General features: G+C 39.8%; 2 protein-coding genes across 7 annotated transcripts in view; one reads left to right on the forward strand and one right to left on the reverse strand.

Annotated features, from left to right (window-relative positions):
- LOC119474343 (sorting nexin-14-like) lies at nt 1-24,036 on the forward strand. Of its 6 annotated transcripts, XR_005203562.1 has the most exons (32): nt 9-397; nt 486-660; nt 2,930-3,050; nt 3,326-3,399; nt 3,842-3,920; nt 4,020-4,063; nt 4,164-4,251; nt 4,343-4,427; nt 4,502-4,658; nt 4,854-4,929; nt 5,645-5,689; nt 5,807-5,887; nt 6,076-6,190; nt 7,185-7,340; nt 7,444-7,568; nt 8,230-8,288; nt 9,267-9,293; nt 10,157-10,303; nt 10,994-11,126; nt 13,265-13,451; nt 14,621-14,704; nt 14,954-15,054; nt 16,890-17,001; nt 17,184-17,224; nt 17,465-17,584; nt 18,717-18,840; nt 19,226-19,390; nt 19,980-20,075; nt 20,203-20,294; nt 21,394-21,450; nt 21,792-22,005; nt 23,814-24,036. XR_005203562.1 is itself a non-coding variant. In XM_037746329.1 (31 exons), exons 2-31 carry the CDS (start codon nt 524-526, stop codon nt 21,831-21,833), a joined length of 2,967 nt encoding a protein of 988 aa, XP_037602257.1. In that variant the 5' UTR covers nt 1-397; nt 486-523; the 3' UTR covers nt 21,834-22,049. The 6 variants fall into 6 exon arrangements, 5 of the variants coding, with proteins under 5 accessions (XP_037602257.1, XP_037602255.1, XP_037602258.1 ...); XM_037746329.1 differs by lacking the exon at nt 23,814-24,036 and having other exon boundaries at nt 1-397; nt 21,795-22,049; XM_037746327.1 differs by lacking the exon at nt 23,814-24,036 and having other exon boundaries at nt 21,792-22,049.
- The window catches only part of LOC119474344 (snake venom 5'-nucleotidase-like), a 10,413-nt gene continuing 7,408 nt past the window's right edge, over nt 21,153-24,157 (reverse strand). Inside the window, exon 9 of the mRNA XM_037746333.1 lies at nt 21,153-24,069. Within this exon, the coding sequence (XP_037602261.1) occupies nt 23,912-24,069 (158 nt within the window). The 3' untranslated portion in view covers nt 21,153-23,911. The remainder of the gene's footprint in view (nt 24,070-24,157) is intronic.

Here is a 24,157-nt window from a genome sequence, read left to right on the forward strand (position 1 = left end):
ACAGGCTGCTGGCTGCTGCAGTGAGCGTAGCGAAGGTGATGACGTCACTCCGTCTCCAGCGTGCTGACAACCAGGCAGCAACAGCAACCGTTGTTGCTCCTAAATGGACAAGAAATGACAGCCAGAGCTCCAGCAGCCATTAAGCTAAACAGCACCGCAGTTACAGGACAAGACTACACACAGATGCTGCTGCTGCTGCTGTTGTAATTACCGCTAATCCTTGCTGTGGCTTACAGCTGTGTGCTGGGCAACTCTCCTCTACCTCTCCACCTCTCCAACGCTGATCCGATCCGATATAAACAACAGGCAACCTGGTCATTTTATTCTGCACATTCATGATGGTGTCGCTGCTGGACTACAATGAAAAATGGCCCTTAACATCCACCGTACACTTACAGTAAGTGCTGCAGTCGATATGCATGATTTGTTTTTAACTGTGACGCTGTTTATGTGTTGCTGATGCAGGCATGTCTTTATGTTTACAGTAATATGCAATAGGTGAACAGACTCCAAAGCGACCAACATGGGATGCATCAGGGCTTGTCTGCAGAGGATGAGACGCAGGGTGAAGCTGGAGCGGTTCAGAGAGCTGGGACGACAGTATCCAGTCTTCTGCTTTCTGCTGCTGCTCCTGCTGCTGTCCACTGTGCTTTTAAACAGGTAAGTTTAGGCCTAAACCAGGAGTCAGCAGCCTTTACTATCAAAAGAGACATTTTAGGCAAAAAAATACATAAAAAATCTGTCTGGAGCTGCAAAACATTTGAGTATTGTGATGAAGGTAACAGTTTATAGTCTAAGTATAAAGTATATAAGTCTAATGCAGTGAGGACCAAAGTGCAAATGTACTACAAGAGTATTAAGATAAGATAAGATTAGATGAACCTTTATTAATCCCAGGAGGGAAATTCAGGTGTCAAAGCAGCAACAACAGCAAACAGTCATAACTTTACGAGAAAAAAAGTTGTAATATTACGAGAATAAAGTCATAACTTTACGAGAAAAAAAGTCGTAATATTACGAGAATAAAGTCATAACTTTACGAGAAAAAAAGTTGTAATATTACAAGAATAAAGTCATAACTTTACAAGAAAAAAGTCGTAATATTACGAGAATAAAGTCATAACTTTACAAGAAAAAAGTCGTAATATTACGAGAATAAAGTCATAACTTTACAAGAAAAAAGTCGTAATATTACGAGAATAAAGTCATAACTTTACGAGAAAAAAAGTCGTAATATTACGAGAATAAAGCCATAACTTTACAAGAAAAAAGTCGTAATATTACGAGAATAAAGTCATAACTTTACAAGAAAAAAGTCGTAATATTACGAGAATAAAGTCATAACTTTACGAGAAAAAAAGTCGTAATATTACGAGAATAAAGTCATAACTTTACGAGAAAAAAAGTCGTAATATTACGAGAATAAAGCCATAACTTTACGAGAAAAAAAGTTGTAATATTACGAGAATAAAGTCATAACTTTACGAGAAAAAAAGTTGTAATATTACGAGAATAAAGCCATAACTTTACAAGAAAAAAGTCGTAATATTACGAGAATAAAGTCATAACTTTACAAGAAAAAAGTCGTAATATTACGAGAATAAAGTCATAACTTTACGAGAAAAAAAGTCGTAATATTACGAGAATAAAGCCATAACTTTACGAGAAAAAAAGTTGTAATATTACGAGAATAAAGTCATAACTTTACGAGAAAAAAAGTTGTAATATTACGAGAATAAAGCCATAACTTTACAAGAAAAAAGTCGTAATATTACGAGAATAAAGTCATAACTTTACGAGAAAAAAAGTTGTAATATTACGAGAATAAAGTCATAACTTTACGAGAAAATAGAAAATAACACGTAAAATTACTACTTTATAATATTATGACTTTATTCTCATAATACTACGACTTTTTTCTCTCAAATTTATGACTTTATTTTCATAATATTATGACTTTATTCTCGTAATATTATGCCTTTTAATCTCGAAATCTCTGATTATTTTTTTTGTCAATGTGGCCCTAATACTCTGTCATACCGTTGTACCATAGACCTACAACAATGATAAATAAAAATGAAAATGTAAAGAAAGAACAGTTATTCATTTCCATTTATCAAAATCCACAGGGAGCAACTGGAGAGGGACTAAAGAGCCACATGTGGCTGCAGAGCTGCAGGTTGCTGACCTCTGGCCTAAACATTACTCCCATCAGTGTTACAGTCTGTCATCAGACAGGCACAGAAAATTGTGTCAGTCCCAACTCACATCTTACATCAGGAGTACCAACTTTTACCTTCAGCAGGAGATATAGAGTCCCCCACGGTGCAGATTGAACCGTTACAAACATTCATTCTTGCTGATGTCTATTAAACTTCTCAACAACTCGTAACATAAAGCTATCATAAGGACAGTGCAATATGTTTATGTTAAATAGGGACATTGCAATATGTTGAATTGGGACAGTGCAATATGTTAAATAGGGACAGAGCAATATGTTGAATTGGGACAGTGCAATATGTTGAATTGGGACAGTGCAATATGTTGCATCTGTGTAATATTGGACTATTGTCTGGGTAATATGGGCAAGACGGTAGATGGTGCAGTGCACTACCTGGGTGCAATACCTGCCATGGTGTGTGTGATAGTATGTGCCATTATGTACGTGGACGTGGTATGTGTTAAAACATCTGTTTTTTATGAAACTGTTTCCCTGTCTTGTGTGGAATCGTTTACTATTGTTGTTTAAAGTTGTTTTAATTTAGTGTATGTAACTGCAGTTGGACGGAGTCCAGGAAAAATTTCCCCACAGGGACAATAAAAGTACATCTTATCTTATCTTTACTTTATATGGCATCCCTGACATTTATTTCCCTCTATATGCTAAAATGTTAATGGCCATATATTTCTTCTGTTCTTCTTCTGACAGATATATTCACATTATGATGGTGTTTTGGTCCTTCCTGGCCGGAGTCGTCACTTTCTACTGCTCTTTGGGGCCTGAGTCTCTGCTGCCCAACGTCTTGGCCTCCATCAAACCAAAAATCAAGGTACATCAGAGAGCAAGAATTGCTGAATAGAGATGTCTTGAGTATTTGCCTTGATCATAATAATTTAACAATATCTTTGGTGTGTCTTTTGATGCTTTTTAAATAATACATCCAAGGTTTATAGTGATTTCTGATGAAAATTTGGTTATGAATTGACATTTAATTGATTGGACACAAAATTCCCTATGATTGTGTCACTTCTGCGGTTCGAGTGAATGATGGGTTGGATCCCCGTAAAAGCTGTTAATCCACAGTATGTTAACTTTCTCTTGCAGTCATACCAACAGGAGCTGTTTCCCCTGGGCCACAGCTGTGCCGTGTGTGGAAAAATCAAATGCAAAAGGCACAGGTGAGATACCTGGTTATGTTGTGGTGCAGTGGGAGCTGAGGAAGTGGCTGTAGTGTGTTGTATGATGACCTTGTCATGTGTGTCAACAGTAGCTATGCTGATAAGGTAAACTCTTTATGCAGACAGACACAAGAGGGCACTCCATAGACCTGGATATTCCCTGTGACTATGTACATTACCATTCTATACTGCATATCTTTTGCCAGTAAAGGACACGATAACAGTAAATTAAACTGGAGAAAAGAGTCATCTGGATTAATTGAATTGATATAATTCTGCCGTTATTCTATTGGGTTTGTCAACATGCATTAAATGTGCTCAATAATACACTTGTTTATCATCAAGTGATGGAAGATGTTACACTGCCCTCTAGTGGTAAGAAAGGATTCCTATGATTCTCTCTGTATAATACTTTGATTTTGTTTTTTCAATTCCCTGATAGACCGACTTTATTACTGGAAAACTATCAACCATGGCTTGACCTGAAAGTTCCCTCTAAGGTGGATGCTTCTCTTTCAGAGGTAATGCTTGCATGGATTAAACATATTTTTTTAAAGTTATTATTAAATAAATAGACCAAATTATCTCATAGTCCAGTTCTGTTTTTTATTATTTCAAAGATTCTGGAGCTGGTCCTGGAAAATTTTGTGTATCCTTGGTATAGGTAAGCTATTTTCCTGTATTATTTGCATGTCGTAATACAAAGTGAGGTGGTAAAATGTGTTATACAGTATGTAGTGACAGATGTGAGTGTTTCTTTTCAGAGACATCACAGATGATGAGGCGTTTGTCGACGAGCTCAGAGTGACTTTGCGCTTCTTTGCAGCTGTGTTGGTCCGCCGAACCCAGAAGGTGACAAATTAGACCGTATGGAGTTCAAATCTTGGGATGCTGATTGACTGAACATGGATTATTTTGAATCCTTTTTTTTTTCCCGCTTCAGGTGGATGTGGCATCCCTCATCACACAAAAGCTTCTTAAAGTCTCCATGAAGCACATTGAAATAATAAGCAAAGCAAGACAGAAAGGTATTGCTGATATGCATCACCCACTGAGTCTTCACCATGAAAAGCAAAACAACAAACCTCTCTCTCCTCTGTAGTAAAGAACGCAGAGTATCTTCAACAAGCTGCCCTGGAGGAATACGGTCCTGACCTCCATGTGGCCCTTCGCAGTCGCAGAGATGAGCTCCTCTACCTCAGGAAGCTCACTGAGATGCTCTTCCCCTACATTCTGCCGCCCAAGGCTACAGACTGCAGGTAACTCAGCGCTGTGACAATAAAGGCAGTGCTACCATATGTTTATCAAAGTGCGGCACAAAACATCACGGCATCAGTGTACCCCGAGGAGAAAGTCTGACAGCATTGACACTAACTATACAAAAGTAGATAAGAATCATTCTTTACTCTCCCATTTTCTTATTTCCTGCTGCCTTATCTCTTCGCTCCTCTCAGATCTCTTACTCTCCTGATAAGAGAAGTCTTGGCTGGTTCTGTCTTCCTTCCTTCAATGGACTACTTGGCTGATCCTGTGAGTGTAGACACATTAAAGGGGAACTACGCCCATTTACAAAATTCATACATGTTATTCTTATGGTCTAACACAGTCCAAAAAATATGAATAAACATGAACAACTCTTTCTCAAATCCAAAAACTAGAGTGTTAAAACTCAAACTTGTGATGTTGTAGGGTATAAAGTCTGGAGCTGCTCCACAGACAATGAATGGGAGACTGATTTTGTGGACCCACATAATGTTTGGTCTGTGGGTCCACGTTTGTTCTTTTCAAATGAACTTTATTCTATTGTAGTGTTCTCAGTTGTAAAACAGAAAATGTAATACTCAAAACATTCCCCTGGTTGCTCTCAGAGTCATATACAACATTTCTCCCCATTCATTTTCTATGGAGGAATTCAACACTTCATACCCTATGACATATGAGTTTTAGCTTTTTTGGGGATTTGGGAGATAGTTGTTCATGTCTAAAAATATTTTTTGTCTTAGACCATAAGAATAACATATATGAACTTTGAAAATGGGCGTAGTTCCCCTTTAAGGGCCAATTTTCTGAATCCAAAACTGTTGTCACTTGTCACATGTGTGAGGTACCTTGTCACTTGTCAGTTCACGTTATTTACCATAAGCACGTAAATGGAGGACACAGATGTGTCTTTTTCAGAACATCAAAAGTACTTTTATTGTTGTACGTAAGTTTTGTGAACTTACTGGCTGCTTTATTATTTCAGGACACAGTGAATCATTTACTTTTGATATTCATCGACAACTCCCCCGTAAGTATATGTTGAACTGTGACCTTATGAGCACAGGCAGTTATTGCTGCAGAGTGTGTATGTAATTCATGGGTGAATAAGATAAACATGTTTACGATCTACTTTTTGTCCCTCCAGCCTGAAGAAGCCACAGAGCCCGCTTCACCGTTGGTTCCTTTCCTGCAAAAGTACTCTGATATTCGCAGCAAAAAGACTTCTGTGAGTGTTCGATCAAAGTACCACCTCCCCAACAAGCCACTGGACCACAATATGCAGACTCAGTGTATTTTAGTCCGCTACATCAGGTCTGGGAGCTTAACAAGAAGTTGGAAGGGCTGTTTATAAGAGTGCTGCCTTTGTTTACTGTGATTTCTGTTCTCTCTTTCACTACTGTTCTCTCTCATCAGGTGCTGAAGCTAGAGTTGAAGGAAATCCGAGAACAGCAGGACCTTCTCTTCCGTTTTATGAACTTCCTGAAGCAAGAGGGGGCTGTTCATGTGCTCCAGTTCTGCCTTGCAGTCGGTAAGCATGTCCCGAAACCTTTCAGATGGTTTCAAAAGATACACTGGCTGCTCTTACATGCATAGAGGAACCAATTAAATTCTAAATGTTCTTTCAAAATAAGTTATACGATTTAGGGCGCTTTCGCAAGACATAGTCCGTTTGGCTTGTCTGAATCAGAGTGAAATTAATACTTTTGGTTTGTTTTGTATTTAGTCTGGTTCAGTTTCACAGTGCACAAATTGAAGCGGACCAAATATAAAAATTAAGATGCTTAGAGGAATGTACGTAGGAGCAAATTTATCTTTTTCATCTCGAGAGCTGCCACCTCTAGGCAGGGAATTGCAGACTTTGATGTCGAAGTGTTTTCACTTTGACTTGGCTCCAGTTTGTCTCGAATGACATAAACTTCACTATTTTAATGGACTATATTTAGCATATTTTGTATGTTCTCTTCGACCCAGATGTAAAGCAAACATCGGACAGAAGTCAAGGTCAGTCCTCTCCCACTCATGTTAACCTGTCATTTACCTGTGTCCATCTCACCAAATGCCTGTACAGGCAGCTTTAAAACGGTCTGACCACTTCTCGCAAGCGGTCTCGGAACGGTTGTTTTTGGTCCGCACCATTCTACGATTACTGCGTTCACAACTGCCCGAACAAACCGCACCAGGGGTTGAACTGCACCAGAGTTTGATTAAAACGCACTAAATGTTGGCTTGTGAAAGCGCTCTTTGGTACAGTAAATATCCTGTTTCTCCTCTTTGGTTTCATTACCTGTAATTTGTAGTAGCTATAATGTCAACCATTAACTCTATAGTGGAGAAATGTAATGGAAGCAAACCTACTGCAGCCCTTCTCTCACCTCTCCAGCCACACACAGTCATGTCTGAAAGCATCAGGAAAACTCACTAAAGACTGTACATAATCTTGACACTCATGGATACCACAGTGATGCATTCTTAAAGGTCTTCACATGGTGAGACTAAGATGTCCGACTCTTTTAACTTCTCAGAGGAATTCAACGACAGGATACTTTGCCCGGAGCTGTCTGACACGGAGAAGATGATGCTTCACGAGGAGGTGAAGAAGATCTATGAGACATACTGTTTGGACGAGAGCGTCGACAAGATCCGCTTCGACCCCTTCATAGTGGAAGAAATACGCAACAGTATGTCAGTCACTGAAATCCCAATTTCTCAAAGAAGGGCATATAATTACCTACTCGGATGAGTGTTTATGCTTGTTAACGTGTCTTTTGTTGAACTGCCCAGTTGCAGAGGGCCCGTATGCAGAGGTGGTGAAGCTGCAGACCATGAGGTGCTTGTTTGAAGCCTACGAGCACGTCCTGTCCCTCCTGGAGAACGTTTTCACCCCCATGTTCTGTCACAGTGATGAGGTTAGCGTCTACACCACGAAATAAATCACTCAGCTCACCTTCACCCGGCTTGACAACACATGCCTGAGGCTCAACCCAATTAATGAATCCCCTCTTTCACATCTGTATTGCATCTGTCTGTCATGCTCTGATATCTAAATACAGTCTAGGTTGTTTTTCGCACAGACTGAATGTTAATATCCTCTACCATTTGAATTTTGTTTTTGTGTCAGATTTATCTAACTATATCTGCCAAATTCTGGAATTAGAGTTGATTTGTAATTCACCGTCTCTCTTTCGCTGTCCTCTTCCGATCTCTCAGCCACCAACCGCTATCGGCCGCGTCATCAGTACCAGACGCGCAACTGGCCAATCAGCCGACGCTGGCATTATGCCAAGCTGCCAAGCCAAATTACACCCCTCAGAGGCTGTTTCATTGAATACAGCTGGGTGGACCAGTGCTCAGACATTGTCCACAGCAGGCTACTGACCTGCATGAATAGTGTGTCTGGAGAGTAATAATATTATTTGATATTTTGTTGCCACTCCCGTTCCTGCTCCAAAATAAACAGTGCAGTCATGATTATTATTAAGTCATGAAGAGGTTATTCATACAGCAGTATTGTGTTTGATTGTCCTGAAATTGACACACCTTTTATTATCTTTCCATGTCATTCTCCAGTACTTCCGCCAGCTTCTGAGAGGGGCAGAGTCCCCTGCCAGGAATTCCAGGATGAGCAGGTACGTTTTACTTTACCAATATTTGTGTTTTTGTGTTAACCATAATGTTTACCAATATATTGATTCATGAGTTAGCATTTGACAGAAGGTATAGGTGACGTTTGATAAGTTAAAACACAGTGTGTTTCACTGGTAGTTTTTAGGCAGAAAATGTATTGCTTTGTGTGCAACCCAAGTTCCTTTAATCTGTCTGAATTTCACTAATAAGTTATCAAACTTTTGTTTTTAAAAACACTCGCTGTATCCCAGTAGACACTGCAGTGTGAAGGCAGAATATAGTATGTGCCAGCTGCATCAAATATAAATATGAATTCACTTAAAGTTCTGTCTTAAAGGACCAGTGTGTAACAATTAGGCGGTTTTATTGGCAGAAATGGAATATAATATAAATAACTATGTTTGCTTTAGTGCATAATCACCTGAAAATAAGAATCGTTGTGGTTTTGTTACCTTAGAATGAGCCATTTATATCTACATAGGGAGCAGGTCCTGTTCGCGGAGTGTTGCAACGCCACGTTTCAACAGTAGCCCAGAACGGTTTGGGTCGGAGTCAATAACGTTACTTGCTCCTGTTGCTGCCGCTCTCTCTCTTTCTTCACCACTCACTTCCCTCGTATACACACATTCTACGCACTGACTCTGTTCCAGATGACCTACACTACTCTTACAATAACTGGTTTCATGTTTTCGCTTCGGCCACCTTAGCTCTCCTACACGCTTGGCACACAGGAGAGGCTTCAGTTGGTCGCAATCTCAACCTCACCGCTAGATACCGCCAGATCCTACACACTGTTCCTTTAATGCAGCCTAAAAGAAACTGTAAATCAGCAATAAAAAATAGTTTTTACTTTGAAGTACCTTGAAGTAAGAAGTAAAGTGACCTGAGTCCAGGGATCGACTGTCATGTTTCTATCACGGGGTGAGGTGTGTATGTGGCCACGGGGCCCTGCCACTAACTCCTTGTGCATATTGTTCCAGAAATAGCCTCAGTTTGGATGACATTCGGTGAGTATAAGGCATCAGTGTGCTGATCAAAACAGTGGCTGGCTGAGCGGTGCTGCTGCACGCAAGATACACTTCATTCTTGCCTGACTGGTCTACAGAGAAACACGTGCTGCCTTTTTTTTACAAATTCACTGTACTCTGGGCCCGCTGCAATCATGGCTTCAGTTCAAAGAGCACTAGTCGATAATATGATAATGATGTATAATTTCATTGCTAATCTAATTAAACCCGTAAATATGTGTTTTATTTGATGCCTGTGCTATAAATGCAAATGAGGGGAAGATTGAGAAAAGTGACCTTAATCAGCTAATCATGTTAATCATAGCGTGAGTCATCATTAATCATGTTAATCAAGAGTGAATACATGCAGTATAACATCTTAGTTTTGGGAGGTTTAGGTTTTATTTTGGATCATTTTCTTACAAAATTAGGTTTGCTTGCTTCCAAAATTACAGAATTAAGAATTAGGGGAACTTTAGGAGGGATGTTGGTTGATTTTATGTTTCAGTTTTTTCACGTGGTTAAGAAAGCAATCTTGTTATGAAGGCAGTTTTCAAAGCAGCATGAGTCACACCACTCAAAGGAGACAGATGAGATAGGAGATAAGAGCTCTCACTGCCACTCCATTCGTAAGCGCTGAACTACGAGCATCAACTCCCTCCATGTCTGCAATTCAGTAACCCCCCCTTCCACTCTGCCTGTCTGTCCGCCTGTTACTCCATATATGTATTGCCACCACCGTGCTGTGTCTGTGACTGTATGTCCACTCTGATTCTGTAACCACCATACTGCCTGCCCCGGTATGATCCACGGTCCTCTCCCTCCTCTCGCCCGTGGGGGACGTGACCCTGTTCTGCTTATAGTTCCTGGGACTGGAGCCCCGAGTCCCCGTCCTCACTGTTCACCGCCTCTGGCAGCTCTTCACCTGCATCTTTTAACTCCCTCCATGCCCAGTCCACGTTCACAACTTTCCCATACGGCTCGCTATCCCACCGCCACTCATCACCCAAGTAAGTCAGGGTCCATCTGTGTGTCCCAGGTCGCTCAGTGTGATGTCATGCTGTCCACCTTCCCCTTACGTCACCCCAGTCCCGGCCAGACGCCTGCATGGTGGGACCGATGCATGGAATCCTCTTTTTTATTTGTCATGTGTCCTTCCTCCAACTTTGTCGTGTTGTTTAGGCTGAAGACTCGCCTGTTGTTTTTGACAATGCAGTGACTTTTCAATGTTCAGTTTCTTGTGTATTGGGTATATCACCATGCATCACATGGGGATTTCTATTTCACATAGTCTAACAGGCACTCACACAGAGCACCTGTGATGTTGTGGGCCTTTTTTATGGTTGACTGGTTAACTGATCATAGAATATAAATTTGCGATCCCCTTCAAACTAGACATCTGTTCATGAAATCACTGCTGTGTGCTGTGTTTGCTTTTGGCCCCCTTTAACAACAAACCAGGCATTTCTCTGTGAGATGGCTGTGAAGTGACATTTTGGCTTTGGGTTTGGCTACTTTTAGCTTTTCTTCTCCCCATTGTACAGTCATGATACCGGCGCAGTACGTCGCTTCTTGCTTCCCCCTCCTGTGCTCTACGGTTCCTTCCCCGTCACTTCTCTCAAGCTGCATACGCTTTGCTGAAGCCATGCGCATCTCCTCCATTATGTGTTTGTTTAATAACCTCCCCGTTTGGCCTGCAGGAACACGTCAAAGAGGGGCGAGTCCTTTGGGATCAGCCGCATTGGCAGTAAGATCAAAGGAGTGTTCAAGAGCACAACCATGGAGGGAGCCATGCTGCCATCCTATGGGCTGGTGGAGGGGGAGGACGATATGGTGAGGCTGATCGAAGTGTTTGTTATAATGATAATAGGATGATAGTTTCCTTTAGAGCAGTGATTCCCAACCCCCTTTCTATCATTGAGTAAACTGACGACCTCTGACTAAGTGACATATTATATGGATATTTCATATTATAGTCAATGCATAACAATAACAGAACAAAACAACTATTGAACTGTACAGTTAACCCAAATAGTGAACACAATAACTAAAGGACGTTTGTGTAAAACAAGCGATTTGGATGAATTTTGAGCAGATTATTTCCAGTGAATATTGCGCCATAGATGAGTTTTCCTGTTATTTTTAGGAACTTTTAATACAATTCTCTGTATTTTTTTTATTTTTAATAATCATACAACTTAATTTGTTTCTTTTTTTTTGACAAATTCAGTGTTTTCTTCTCCCAGATGCTTGTCCATTGCTCTATTAGCTCTTTGGTTGTTTTAAATGCGTACTTTTCTAATGCAGGGCGAGACTGTTTAGCAGAGAGGGAAGGCTCTGTGAATATAATTTGTGTTCAGGTGTTCAGGTGTTCACCGTGCCCTTGTCCTCTTTATATCTTAAATAATAATCCAAACTTTAAAATAACAATTTCATTTAAATTTTCTTAACAGAAATGAATGAAATGTTGAGATAAAGGCCAACTGTATATTAGAAAAAAAAGTTGTCTTACACCCCTTAAAATCAAGAAGGCCTCACAACCCCTCGTGAAATCAAATTGCCCTGTGTGCATTTCTCATTCTTACAGATGTCTGTGATTCAGAGTAATTACAAAAAGTAAGGGAAAAGTAAAATTAAACAAACTATAACACACCTCTACACCATCACTGTAGCTACCACTTGGCGGCTTTGTTGAGTAAAACAAGCTTTTTTATCATCTTTGGTCCAATGTTAAAGTCCTTTTTTTTTATGGCTGCTCAATTCCATCAAATGGAGAACGAATTAAAAAAAAGTTCTGTTTTAGCAATCCTTGTCTGCACAGCGTGAGATTGCATGCTCAATTGACAGACGGTTGTGTGGGGTTCAAGGAGCAAGTATTTCCCCATGAAAACACATATGATACTCATGAAAATGACTAAACATCATTGAGAGAAAATAACTGGTGTGTTTTGTTATCACAGTTCTGACCCAATGTCTTTTTTTTTTTCCAAGATAGAATACAATTACTATGTATAGGAAAATCAACCATCATATATGCATAATGATCTGTTTTCAATAGCTGGTGCAGTAAAACAGCTTAATGTCCGGAAATGTTTCTATAATTGCCCTTCCTGTATTTAGTGTAAACAAGGGGATATGAGGTGTTTTCTTTTGCAGTTCCCTAACTTGTGTTATGACCAGTTGAAGCGGACCCAGATGCAGACACAGGAGGCAGATAACAAATTAACAAAAGGCTTTATTGCCAGAATGTGCAGAGGAATTGTTCAAGGCAAAATGGAGCTGGGGGTTTGAGCCCCGCAGGCAGGCAGACAGGTGGGCAGAAATAGCAACAGGCAGGCATAGCAACAGGCAGGGCACCTAGGAACAAAAGAAGAAAACACACACGTTAGAACAGGATCAAAAACATGAGCAGAATTAGTCATTAGACTTAAGAACACAAGAGGCCGAAGTAGTTTACCACTTCAACGAACTGGTGACGAGTGTCTGAAGAGCCCGGGTATAAATACTGTGGTTGATGAACTGATTACTTCCGGCTGCGTGTTTGGAGTGAGCGCGGTAACCTGCAGATGGGAGGAGAGCACACACACACCCTTCCAGGCACGCCTACACAAGACAGACAATGGAACTGGAAAACAAGGAAAAGGGAAAAGACACACTAGGAAACTGGAGTTATGGCTGGAACCATAACAATTTATGGCTGAGTCTCAGCCGACCTTTGTTTTCTTTTCTTAAAATACTTGTTTCCTTCTTGGTAAATTCGATAGCTGTACACTATAAGTTCAATGAGTTCAGTACAAAATAAACTCAAAGAACAAAAGAAATCCAAGAAATTGAAAAGTCAGCTCTCCAGTCAGTAGTGCTCTCAAGATTGCACACAGTATTTTGCACCTTAATAGTAGCAGTTTTGACCATGATCTATTTCTTCTTCTAATCTACTTGACCTTAACCTCTTTCACTTCCTTCCATTCAAGGTGGAGGAAGCCATGATGGTGCTGGAGGATGACTCCCCCATGGAGGCCGCCTCCACCCCCAGCACCCCCCGAAACCTCTCAGCCTGGAACATCACCATCCCGTACATTGATTTCTATGACGACGATGTGAAGAGGGAGAGGATTCCCGTGTTCTGTATCGATGTAGAGCGCAATGACCGGAAGGCAGGTGAGACTTAGCAGAGACGTCCTTCTGTCTCACTTACTGTCATCTGAGAGGGGTCATTCGGCTCTGTGCAGGATGGTTTAGAATGAGCTGCGGTGTCCTTTTCTGTAGGGTATAGTTTTGCATTCAGAGTAAGAATTTGAACAATAATGTGTGATAATACTGTAAGTTCTTGTTCCCCTTAAATATTTGTGATGTAAGCACCAAACAAAAGTAAAGTTTAGATACAAAACTCTTTAGGTTCTTTTTATTAATAATATAAGGAGAATATATCCATAACTTTTTGTTTGTTGTTACACTTGTTACACTTGCTTATCAGTGAGCCTTAGATGTGCTGGTGGGCATTTTGTTTCATATTTTCAAACCTCCAAACCGGGACCCATAAGTGTACCGCACTTTCATACACGCGCACATGTATGCATTTATGCATGCATCATAAGCATGCTATTGTATATTGCTATCTGGCCTTAATATGATCTTTTATATCGGCGTTTCCACCATGCGCGACTGAAAATGTACTCGCACGACACGCATGACAGCTAACCGTTAGTGTACTGACAGATTCTGTTGCAAAGAGCAGCAAGGGTCATAGCAACGGCCTTGACAACGACACATTGATTGAAAACACATACAGGCAAATCAGTGTTGAATTCAGAATCATGATGCATTGTTTATGTTTTTATATTTGGTTAGGTAATAATGAGTGGGAAAGAACATGATAAACATCTATGTAAGAACTGAAAACAAGTAGAATATTATTATTATTATTTTAATTGTGGTGAAAACCGGGACACTTTGGAAGTGACTGTTGAAAACCGGGACGTTTTAGTATTTTACAGATAGTTGTCGTGACTCAGGACACCCAGCTTCAAACCGGGAAAATCCTGGACAGACATCACGTCTCACACCCTTTTTATAGCATCAATAACTAATTAAAATCAAACTAATCAGAAAAGTGAACACTTGAACATACATCAGCGTGATAAGAACTACCTAAAATGACAGAAACCATCATTGGGAAACATTTATTTGACGTGTACTTTAACTTTTTAGTTTGGCCCATGTCCCATCTGTTAACATGGTATGCTGCCTAAAATATATATAAGTGACTGTTATTGCCAGTCTAAATTATTAATGTTACTGGTACTTTCCCTGTTTGTGTTTGTCTGCAGTGGGACATGAGACTGAGCACTGGTCCGTGTACAGAAGATATCTGGAGTTCTATGTCCTTGAATCAAAGCTCACTGAGTTTCATGGTAAGGTTTGTGTTTACAGTAGAGGGCCTGTGCACTAAATGTTTTTTTCATTTATTGTCATATGGAAAGAATTTCCCACCAAAATGGTCTCACAGATTCCATAGGATTCACAGAACATTACTTCCATGTGAACTTTAGTTTTAGGTGCCAAGTAAGTTTAATGGCCCTGTTGCATAATTCAGGGAAACTGTTATTTCCCTGTCAAAGTAAAGGGAAGCTTGTTCTTTTATCTATTTTATATTTTTGTAGGCTCATTTCCAGATGCGCAGTTGCCTTCGAAGAGAATCCTCGGTCCCAAGAATTACGAGTTCCTCACATCGAAACGGGAGGAGTTCCAGGAGTACCTTCAGGTAGATGTCTGAGAAGATCGGACACTTCAGTCTTACTGAATTGTATTAGACATGCAGATTGATGGGTCCGGAGATGAGCCAGAATTTAACAACGTACCTCAGATTATTTAATGTCACTGTGCAGAGAGATGAAGATTACTTAAACACACAGCTGTGACTGTAATCTCTGCGCAATAAAAGTGAGCTCATATAATTGTCAAGCAAAAGCATGAGTCACATTTGAACATGTGCCAATTTCCCACTAAACACAGGTCAATTCAAGTGTGAAACAAGTTTCACATCTGCATATATATAAGTGGAATAAGATGACCACAAACCAGCTGTTGTCTTCTCGAAAGTAGCACCCTAACCCAAGCTTGACATTTTGCTATTACAGTACTAGGTGTCTGAAATATCACAGGAACAGTGAAGGTTAAATGCGGATTCACATCTGTAGTTTTTCTCAATTCCCCTTTTCCTCAGCACGTACTCACACCCACAAACACACACAGGGCTCAGACCAATCTTTCCACTAATTGCATCTGGCTGTAACAGGCAGCACTCCAGTGAACAGACATCAAGATGAAATGACCTCAATTTTGGAGCATTTGTTCCAGCAACACCACCACGTCCAAGTTTCAGAAAATAACCATTTAAAGGTTATCATTATGAGGTTGTGAAGAACAAAGAGTTGTATGGAGCTGTATGTCAGGACCGTAGACAGGTTAAATTACTGTTCTAAATGGAGAAGAAATGATCTTTCTGTCTCATTTGGCATCACAAGGGCAGCTGCAGCTTTTCAAAACAGTTCTGACTCTTAGTTGTGATCAAGGTCCACTTTTTTAAGCATTGCATTCAAGGACCCTGTGACAAGATTTGAGACTTGCTGTCAATCATTTATGCAGCTGCAGATTATTTGTCTTCTGAGATTTATTTTTTGAAACATCAATCATGTTTTCATGGAGTTTTCAGCGGTTTACTGACAAATCCCAGATGTGTTTTTACTGGAGTATCCTTGAGTGTAACAAGGAAAGATTTTGAAATGGTACCTGCTTGGAGGTGAATCATCTTAGTTGATCTACATACAACAAGTGTTGCTGGGGTTTTGACCTCAGACATCTTGGAAGTATGTAAAGTTGTGCCAGAAACTCCCACTCTGCTTTGGAGGTGCATCATCACAACAAGATGATAATTGACACAATAACAAGACAAAGAGTCTATAGCCATGCAAGCAGATCTGTGAGACTGTACTGTGAGACAGTACTCATAATGCTAACATGCTGAAGTTTAGCAAGCAGTTTTTAGCATCTTAACTTAGTGTGTTAGCATGTGAATTGGCACAAAACACAAAGTACAGCTGAGGCTGATGGGAATGTCATTAGTTTTGATCATAAACCAAAGTATTGGACAAATTAAATTTTTGAGCTCATGGTGGCCCTCGGCGAAAAAAGAAAGTGGATTGCCAAAGTAATTACAATTCATCCTGAGGGGGACGGGAATGTTAGTACAAAATTGAATGGCAATCCATCCAGTAGTTGTTGAGACTGACAGACATTGCCAACCCTATAGTCATGCCGCTAGCATGGCTTAATTAAAAATCTATTATATTCTGTGGAAAATAGTCAGCAATAACATAAACTCTGTTGATAAGGCTATAAAACATACAAAACCACATGTATGGTCCTTGAAAAACTACAGTCTGTTTCTTTTCAAAATGAGTAAAACATCTGGGATTGAATGTGTCCCCACGGCAACCCGAGTAATATACTGTTGCACAAGCCGCAGCTCTGATTTAAGGTCCTGTGTTGTTCCACTATAGAAGAACTCAACTTATATTACATGTGTTTTCTTTGCAGAAACTTCTGCAGCACCCAGAGCTGAGTAACAGTCAACTCCTCGCCGACTTCCTGTCCCCTCATAGCATGGAGTCTCAGTTCCTGGACAAGATGTTACCTGACGTGAACCTGGGTACAGTATGACTGTGACAAAGACCAGTGAGATGGATTATGTTTGAACAGCAGAGCATGTCAAACACACTGTGAAAATGTTTGAACAGCCTGACCTCGGGTTGCAGTGAAAAGATATTTGAGTTTCAGACGGAGGAGGAATGTGACCATGCATCACTGAAATAAAGTATTTATGTTTCACAGGGAAAATCATTAAGTCAGTTCCCAGCAAACTGATAAAAGAGGTAAGAAATGCATTCCTAGTGGTGTGTGTATTTGTGTGTGTGTGTGTGGTCTGGTTTATTTCTCTCTGTCTCATCTTTCTACAATACAAATGGTTCCCATCACTTCACAACAAATTTAAGCAGTCACTTGTGTGTTTTTAAATCCGTAACAGACCATTTTTCTATGGCACATACACCTGTAAGAGAAATAACACTGCCATTGTAACTCATACAGATGGTGTCCTGTGCTTTCTCCGACAGAAAGGGCAGCATCTGGAGCCTTTCATCCAGTCCTTCTTCAACTCCTGTGAATCTCCCAAACCCAAACCCAGCCGCCCTGAGCTCACTATCCTGAGCCCCACCTCGGAAAATGATAAAAAGGTTAGAGATTAAAGTTTCACAACTTCCAAAATCCATACTCTCTCTATTTCTTTCCGCAAGCCAAGGAATGACTATATCTGTACTACTTAGACTACAGATGGAGTTCTCCCAGATGCTCAAATTTAGTTTAACAGCTGTTTATACTGAAGCGTTGCCAGTCACCACTTTCTGGTTGAAAAAACACAATCCAATGAAGCTTTACAATTAAATGTTTTAGAGATAGTTTTCAGAGCAAAGTTATGGTTTGCATCTGCCACTGTACATCACTGTAGCAACTGGTACTTTGTTTTGGACCTTGAAGAAGTAAAGAGAGACATTTCATCTTCACAGCCAGTTGTTGTTTTATATTTTTAGACGTCTTGCCACTTGCGCTGAATGCACGTTGTCTTCTATTGTATTTACACTATGTTGGGAAAAATCAATGCATGCAGTTTGTATTCAAAATAGTTCAAAATATTGTTATCTGCTCTGACATATTCCGGCGCATTCTCATCATTCTGATGCTTGGTCACGGCCGTCAGCGTTTGATACCGCCGCTCAAGGGTGCCTTGTGCGGCGGTATGAGACGAGCGGGGCTTTCCATTCACTACAATATAAACTCATCCGTGGCAACAGTAAACGCTCAGAGAAAATGCTGCGGCGACGTAGTTTAAAGATCTAAGGGTTCTGACGAAGCGTCAGTATGTGACAATTTTGGATGAGAATGTGTTGAATACTCACACCTATTTTGGTCAAAAAAGACTACGAGCATACAATGTGAAAACGTTCCAGATGCTGAATCGATGAGATCATCATCAAGTTTGGACCTGTTTACATGATTAATCCCATTTCTGGCTGATTTCTTATAAATGTTTATATAATTAAAGCTCCAGAACAAATGTGTCATTGCCTCAAAATCCAGGGATGGATGCAGTTAACCTCCTGTTGTACAGTTTAAAATGAAGAAAGACTTTTGTTGCAATATTATCATTGTTCACATTTTGTTAAAAAACGAAATAGAAATTGCACGTTCGCCTCAACAGATTGCTGTCAGCCACTCAGATTGGAAAGGGTTGTTGAAACAGAATAGCAGGATAGTGGTCTTAAGGTTTTAATTAGGCTTCAGTCTGATGTAAATCCTAAAATCTCCTAGCTCTTCAACGACCTCTTCAAAAACAACGCCAACCGATCAGAGATGAGTGAGAAGAGACACAATCAGAATTACTTCCTGGAAATGATCACTGTTGAAGGGCTGTATGACTACTTGATGTATTTGGGTAAGTGAGTTCTCCTGGAGTTTTTTACGAGCAGCTTGACACCATTACAGCAAAAACAAAAGCAGATGTCACATACACAATGTTACGTAACAGTAGCTGGCAGCAAGTAAAACTAACACCATGAACTTAACGTGACATCTGCATTGTGATTATGATAATGTGTTTGTTTGAAAGGTGCTGTTGCATTGTGATTATTAAACAAATGCACTTATTGTATTGAAATAGTAGTCAGACCTGTAACAAGGCATTGCTGCAGAATTGTACTAGAAGTAGGGAGTTGGTGTTCCCTCATGAATCACCACCATGACATGTACTCCTGACGTAAAGCCCCATTATTCACTCACACACGCTCTCTCTCTCTCTCCTTCTTCTTTATGGTTGTCAGGCCGAGTCGTCTTCCACATCCCCGACTGGCTGCACCATCTGCTAATGACTGGCAGGATCCTGTTCAAGAACACACTGGAAGCCTACACAGATTACTACCTTCACTGCAAACTGAACCAGGTGGTCCAGGAACACCGGCTAGTCTCGCTCATCACCCTGCTTAGAGGTAAATTGGCGGGGGAAAAGGGACAAGGCTGTGTCCGAAATCACTCACTACTCACTAGATAGTGGACTATACAGTGAGTTCGCCATTATGTAGTGCTGTCCGAATGTATAGTGGGAATTATTGTACCCTATGTAGTGGGCTAAATAATGTATTTAATGTGAGCAGAGCAACGCGTCACAACACAAACTGTCTCAAAGTACTTTGTATTTATTAATTTGGGAAAATACACTTATTTCCACAACGGTAGACGGCAGCGCATCACCACTTCACTCCTTCCGTTCTTCCTTTCACAATAAAATCCTTAGACGTACACGCTGCATCACTGCCTAACGGGGGAACTAAAATACACTCAGAGCATTTAGCTAAGAGGCAACTCAACCAAATAATTTACAATATGTATTTATTACAAAAATACAAAAAAATAAATATATATATCACTATATAGTTTTCTGGATAGTGAGTAGGGAGTAGTGAATGAGTGAGTGATTTCGGACACAGCCTAAGTATATTTTTCAGAGTGTTGAACTATTTCTTTTAAACATGCTAATTTAATGAGATGAAATGATGTACATAATCTTTGCCCTTCTAGACACCGTTTTCTGTGAGAGCAGTCTGCCCCGCTCAGCTCAAGACAAGCAGTGGAGGGCCAAGAAGACATTTGAGCAGATGATGAAATACATTCCAGGTATTCATTCAGCTCTCCCACGCAGTGTTGTTGAACAATTTACTGACGAAATTTCCACTTACATGACAAATGTGCACATGTGTGAACATGTGGATTCACAAGAAATTCACAAACCGCTTGTCTTTAGAGTTTCTGGGAAAATGCATCGGAGAAGAGGCCAGGTATGAGGGAGTACGTCTCCTCTTCGATGGACTGCAACAGCCTGTTCTCAACAAACAGGTATACACACACACACAGCATGTAAAACATATTCATTGTTTTCCCAGCATATTTCCTGCCGTTCAGTATTTGCATATTGTTTTAAAATGTGTTTGCTGACCCCTGATAGTCGACTATTCGACGATTCGATCTAAGGAGCTTGATTCGACTTCCAATCTCAGTCGAATTGTCGCAGTGGCGGAAAAATTTAGTTATGATCATTTAATCCGGGCTATATGGGAGTGCTGAATGTCTGATTTTACATAGAATTGCTTGGTTTCTCCCAGTAAATCATGATATATTGCCTATTTTGGTATAAATATCAGCAATACTGTAATAATATTGAAAATATCTCATGTGCTTTCAATCAATCTTCTTAGTTTGTGTGACTAAATCACCATGTAGACTAAGTTGCGTTATCCAAATTTGCGGGACCATCGGAAGAGCAGCATCTTGGTGATAGCCTCAGAAAGGCTAAATAACAACAACATAAGGCTACTGTTTCAAAATCAAAAGAATGCATTGATTAATCAGAGCACTAGGAACGTGGCACTATCAGAGCAAACGATTCTTTTAAATCAGTAGAGGGAGGCGTGTAGAAACAGCTATTGGCGGCTTGCGTCTCTCTCTCATTGACCGTCTCGTGTCGTTTCCCTTCTGTCTACAGATGCTACAATGGGGGAAAATGGAAATAGGGACGAAAGTTGTATTTACAACCACAAAAAGCAAGCAGGCTAAGAGACCGTGCCCGTCTGTATACCTATCAATCTCTGCTCCATTTCAGTACTTTGGACAGCGCCACACCAAGACACACACACTCACACAACAAACAGCGATGTCCATTATTCTGAAAAAAAACAGCGAAGCTATAGTCACATGTATCTCAGACAATAGTTTTGTTGTTTTTACTATTTTTCTATGGATAAATACAACTTAAACAGGGAGGGGGATCAATGAGCAAAAACAAAACATGATTCGATGATCAGTTGACGATATGCAAGACTTGACCAATCAGATTCAACTATGTAAATTCTTAGTCGCCTAGTTTGCTGTTTGTATTTAAAGATCACTGTGTGGCTTTAATCCTTTTCATCCTCTTCCTCCTTTTTGCCTTCCTCAGCTGACATATGTGCTGTTGGACATCGCCATTCAAGAACTTTTCCCTGAGTTGAACAAGGTAAACAGATGCTAGCATTGGTTTCTAAAGAAACATAGAGTGTGGACATCGATCCATCCATTTTCTATACCGGCTTATTCTTTGCAGGGTTGTGGGGGGAATCTGAACATATATTTAACAAAAACAAATATTTATTAGTCTATATCATATCTGTAAAGGTCATTATTACACCTGGTATTAAGGGAAATCTTTGACTGTATGATGATGTCTGACAAATGACAAATCACTAAAAGTAAATGCAGAGATACCGTATCATGGCATAAAGTTAAATATTTAAATCACTGTATTTGACCACAAAGAACGTCTATTTTAGTGCTAACGCTGTGTTTCTGTTTCCTCAGCAGGTACAGAAGGAGACCTCTATGATGGCTCCGTGGATGTAAACTGAACATTTCAATGGACATGAGCTGACATGCTTTCTAGGCATTAAACTAAGCCGAAACACCTGCAGAGACTCATGTTGGTTCAGTTACCTGAAACATGTTGATCACATGTACAGTATCTGACCTGGATACATGCCCCAACAAGAAGAGGAAACACGTGGCCCCTCCTGCTGTATGTGTCATTTACATTACAAAATAAATTATATGACTAAATGATAGAAGTGTATTTAGTCTTAACTATAAATGCCAACAGTGTAAAGGTGTGCATCTGTTCGACAGCTGCAGTTGATTGTAGTAAAACTTTATTGTTAATACTATGTCACACTGTGATACTGCACTACTCACACTGTGGTATTACCACAGATGTGAACTGCCATAAAACGATCACCAAACATTATATCCTGTAACACCTCTAGCTTCAAAAGTCACTCTGCAATCAGTTTTACAGATTCAAATGGGAAAACTCATTTTAAATGCAGACAAGTCCAGTCAAAATGTTTTTTAATTGTTACTGATTTTAAGTTTGAAAAGAAGGAAAAAATCATATGCTGCACATGTAGTCGATAATCTATTACGCCTCCAATTGATTATGTTACATTTTTGAGTGATTGGGGTTGATGAGTGATATCTTCAAGATGTGGACGTTCAAATCAAACTGCTTCGCTTTTATCAGTATTTGAAAATTGATAGCCGAAAACGTACCCCTTCTTCCTAGCGGCTGTTTGCCGAGCAGCTGCGTGTTGTCAAGCAATGCAAGCAGTAGGAATTTTATGTAAAGTAAATGTACTATTTTTCATTTAAAATGGCAATGCAAGTCAACAATTTGTTAAATGAACAACACTTCAGGCTTGGTAACTTGAAGTTTTATAAACTAAAAAGAACAACTGAATCATATTCCTGAGGGACCTTTTTTTGTAAATTGTTACTTAAAATAATTAAAAAACATAATTTAATACATAATAATTAAAACTAATTTTATACTCTTTGTCAACTAAGATTTAATGAATAATAGAAACAATCATTAACAGCAGGACTATTAGTTATATATAAAATTCATGACTAATTTTGATGAATTATTTTCACGTTTTTTTTTATGCGTAAAAATAAAAAGAAGAAATACCTGAGAAAGTGCCTTCATTTCCATTTTCAATTTATTCTAACAAGTTTATAAAAGTACTTTTAAAAAGATAACGTTGGCGTGAACAAAGGATGCAATCGGATACGATGACAAAAACAGAAGAACTGCAGCGTTCAATAGATTTTGAACAAAAGTATTTGGTTCCATCAGCTTTGTGTTTTTACTCTGAATGTCAAATAGTGCAGAGAGGCTCAAAATGATAATTGTCATGAGAACAAACAAAAAACTGACTTGTATGTAGATCATATCTACAATATATCTGCTGTAGCAATACATTTGTTGTACATGATGATGGACATATTCAAATAATTCTTTATAAAAATCAGATTTGATGAGCAGTCACTAAAATGGACCCAAGTTTAAGAGGGAAGACGGTCTACAAAACTGGAGAATACATCAAACAATACTTATAGGCACATTCAGGTGCATAAATACTTTGAAGCTTTGGCTTCTTTCCATCCATTTCTATTCAGTGAGGGAAGGCAGAGATAAAGCAGCTTTCCCTCTGTTCATTATCTCACTATAAGAAGTCGGACGCTGCCTTGCAGTCTTTGGGCTCTTTCATGCTTTTAAGCATCGTCTTTTAGACATTCAGAACACTTCAGTTCCTTTAAAGTGGCAAGAAAAAATACATTCATACTAAAAATTACTTACATGCACTTTTGAGTCAATATTAGTAACATCCAATACATATTTACCATTTTCATACTAAAGTTCTTTAAGTTGTGTGCACACGTGTGAACAATGTATACAATACAGGACTCCCGTTGTCCCCAGTCCTTATAATCACTGACTGACTGAATCTACCCTGAGCCTGAACCTGCAATCCTGTTGTCTTCTAGTTATCCTTGAAGGCAGCGAGATGGAAAGGCAGTCAACCAAGTGTCCCAGAGGAGTTTACAAGCTGCCCTTCAGTTTATCACAGTTTACAGAAAGCCCATCAGAGTGTCAGGGACAGACATAAACCCAACAGCAACAAACCAACGCTGTGGGCTGTAAAGACAGCCGAGTTCCTGAACGTGATCCGGCCCTCCACTGCAGGGTACACGCGCTTCATGTCCGAGACGTATTTGGAAAAAACAGAAATGTCCATGTCACCTGGAAGAGACGGGAAAATGACGACTCGGTTAGTATTTGATGATAACATTTTATCTCCTTGCTGCCCAGGCTTTAAACCACCTGTTCT

The sequence above is a fragment of the Sebastes umbrosus genome, chromosome 16, assembly GCF_015220745.1.
Source record: "Sebastes umbrosus isolate fSebUmb1 chromosome 16, fSebUmb1.pri, whole genome shotgun sequence".
NCBI classification, from domain to species: Eukaryota; Metazoa; Chordata; class Actinopteri; order Perciformes; family Sebastidae; genus Sebastes; species Sebastes umbrosus.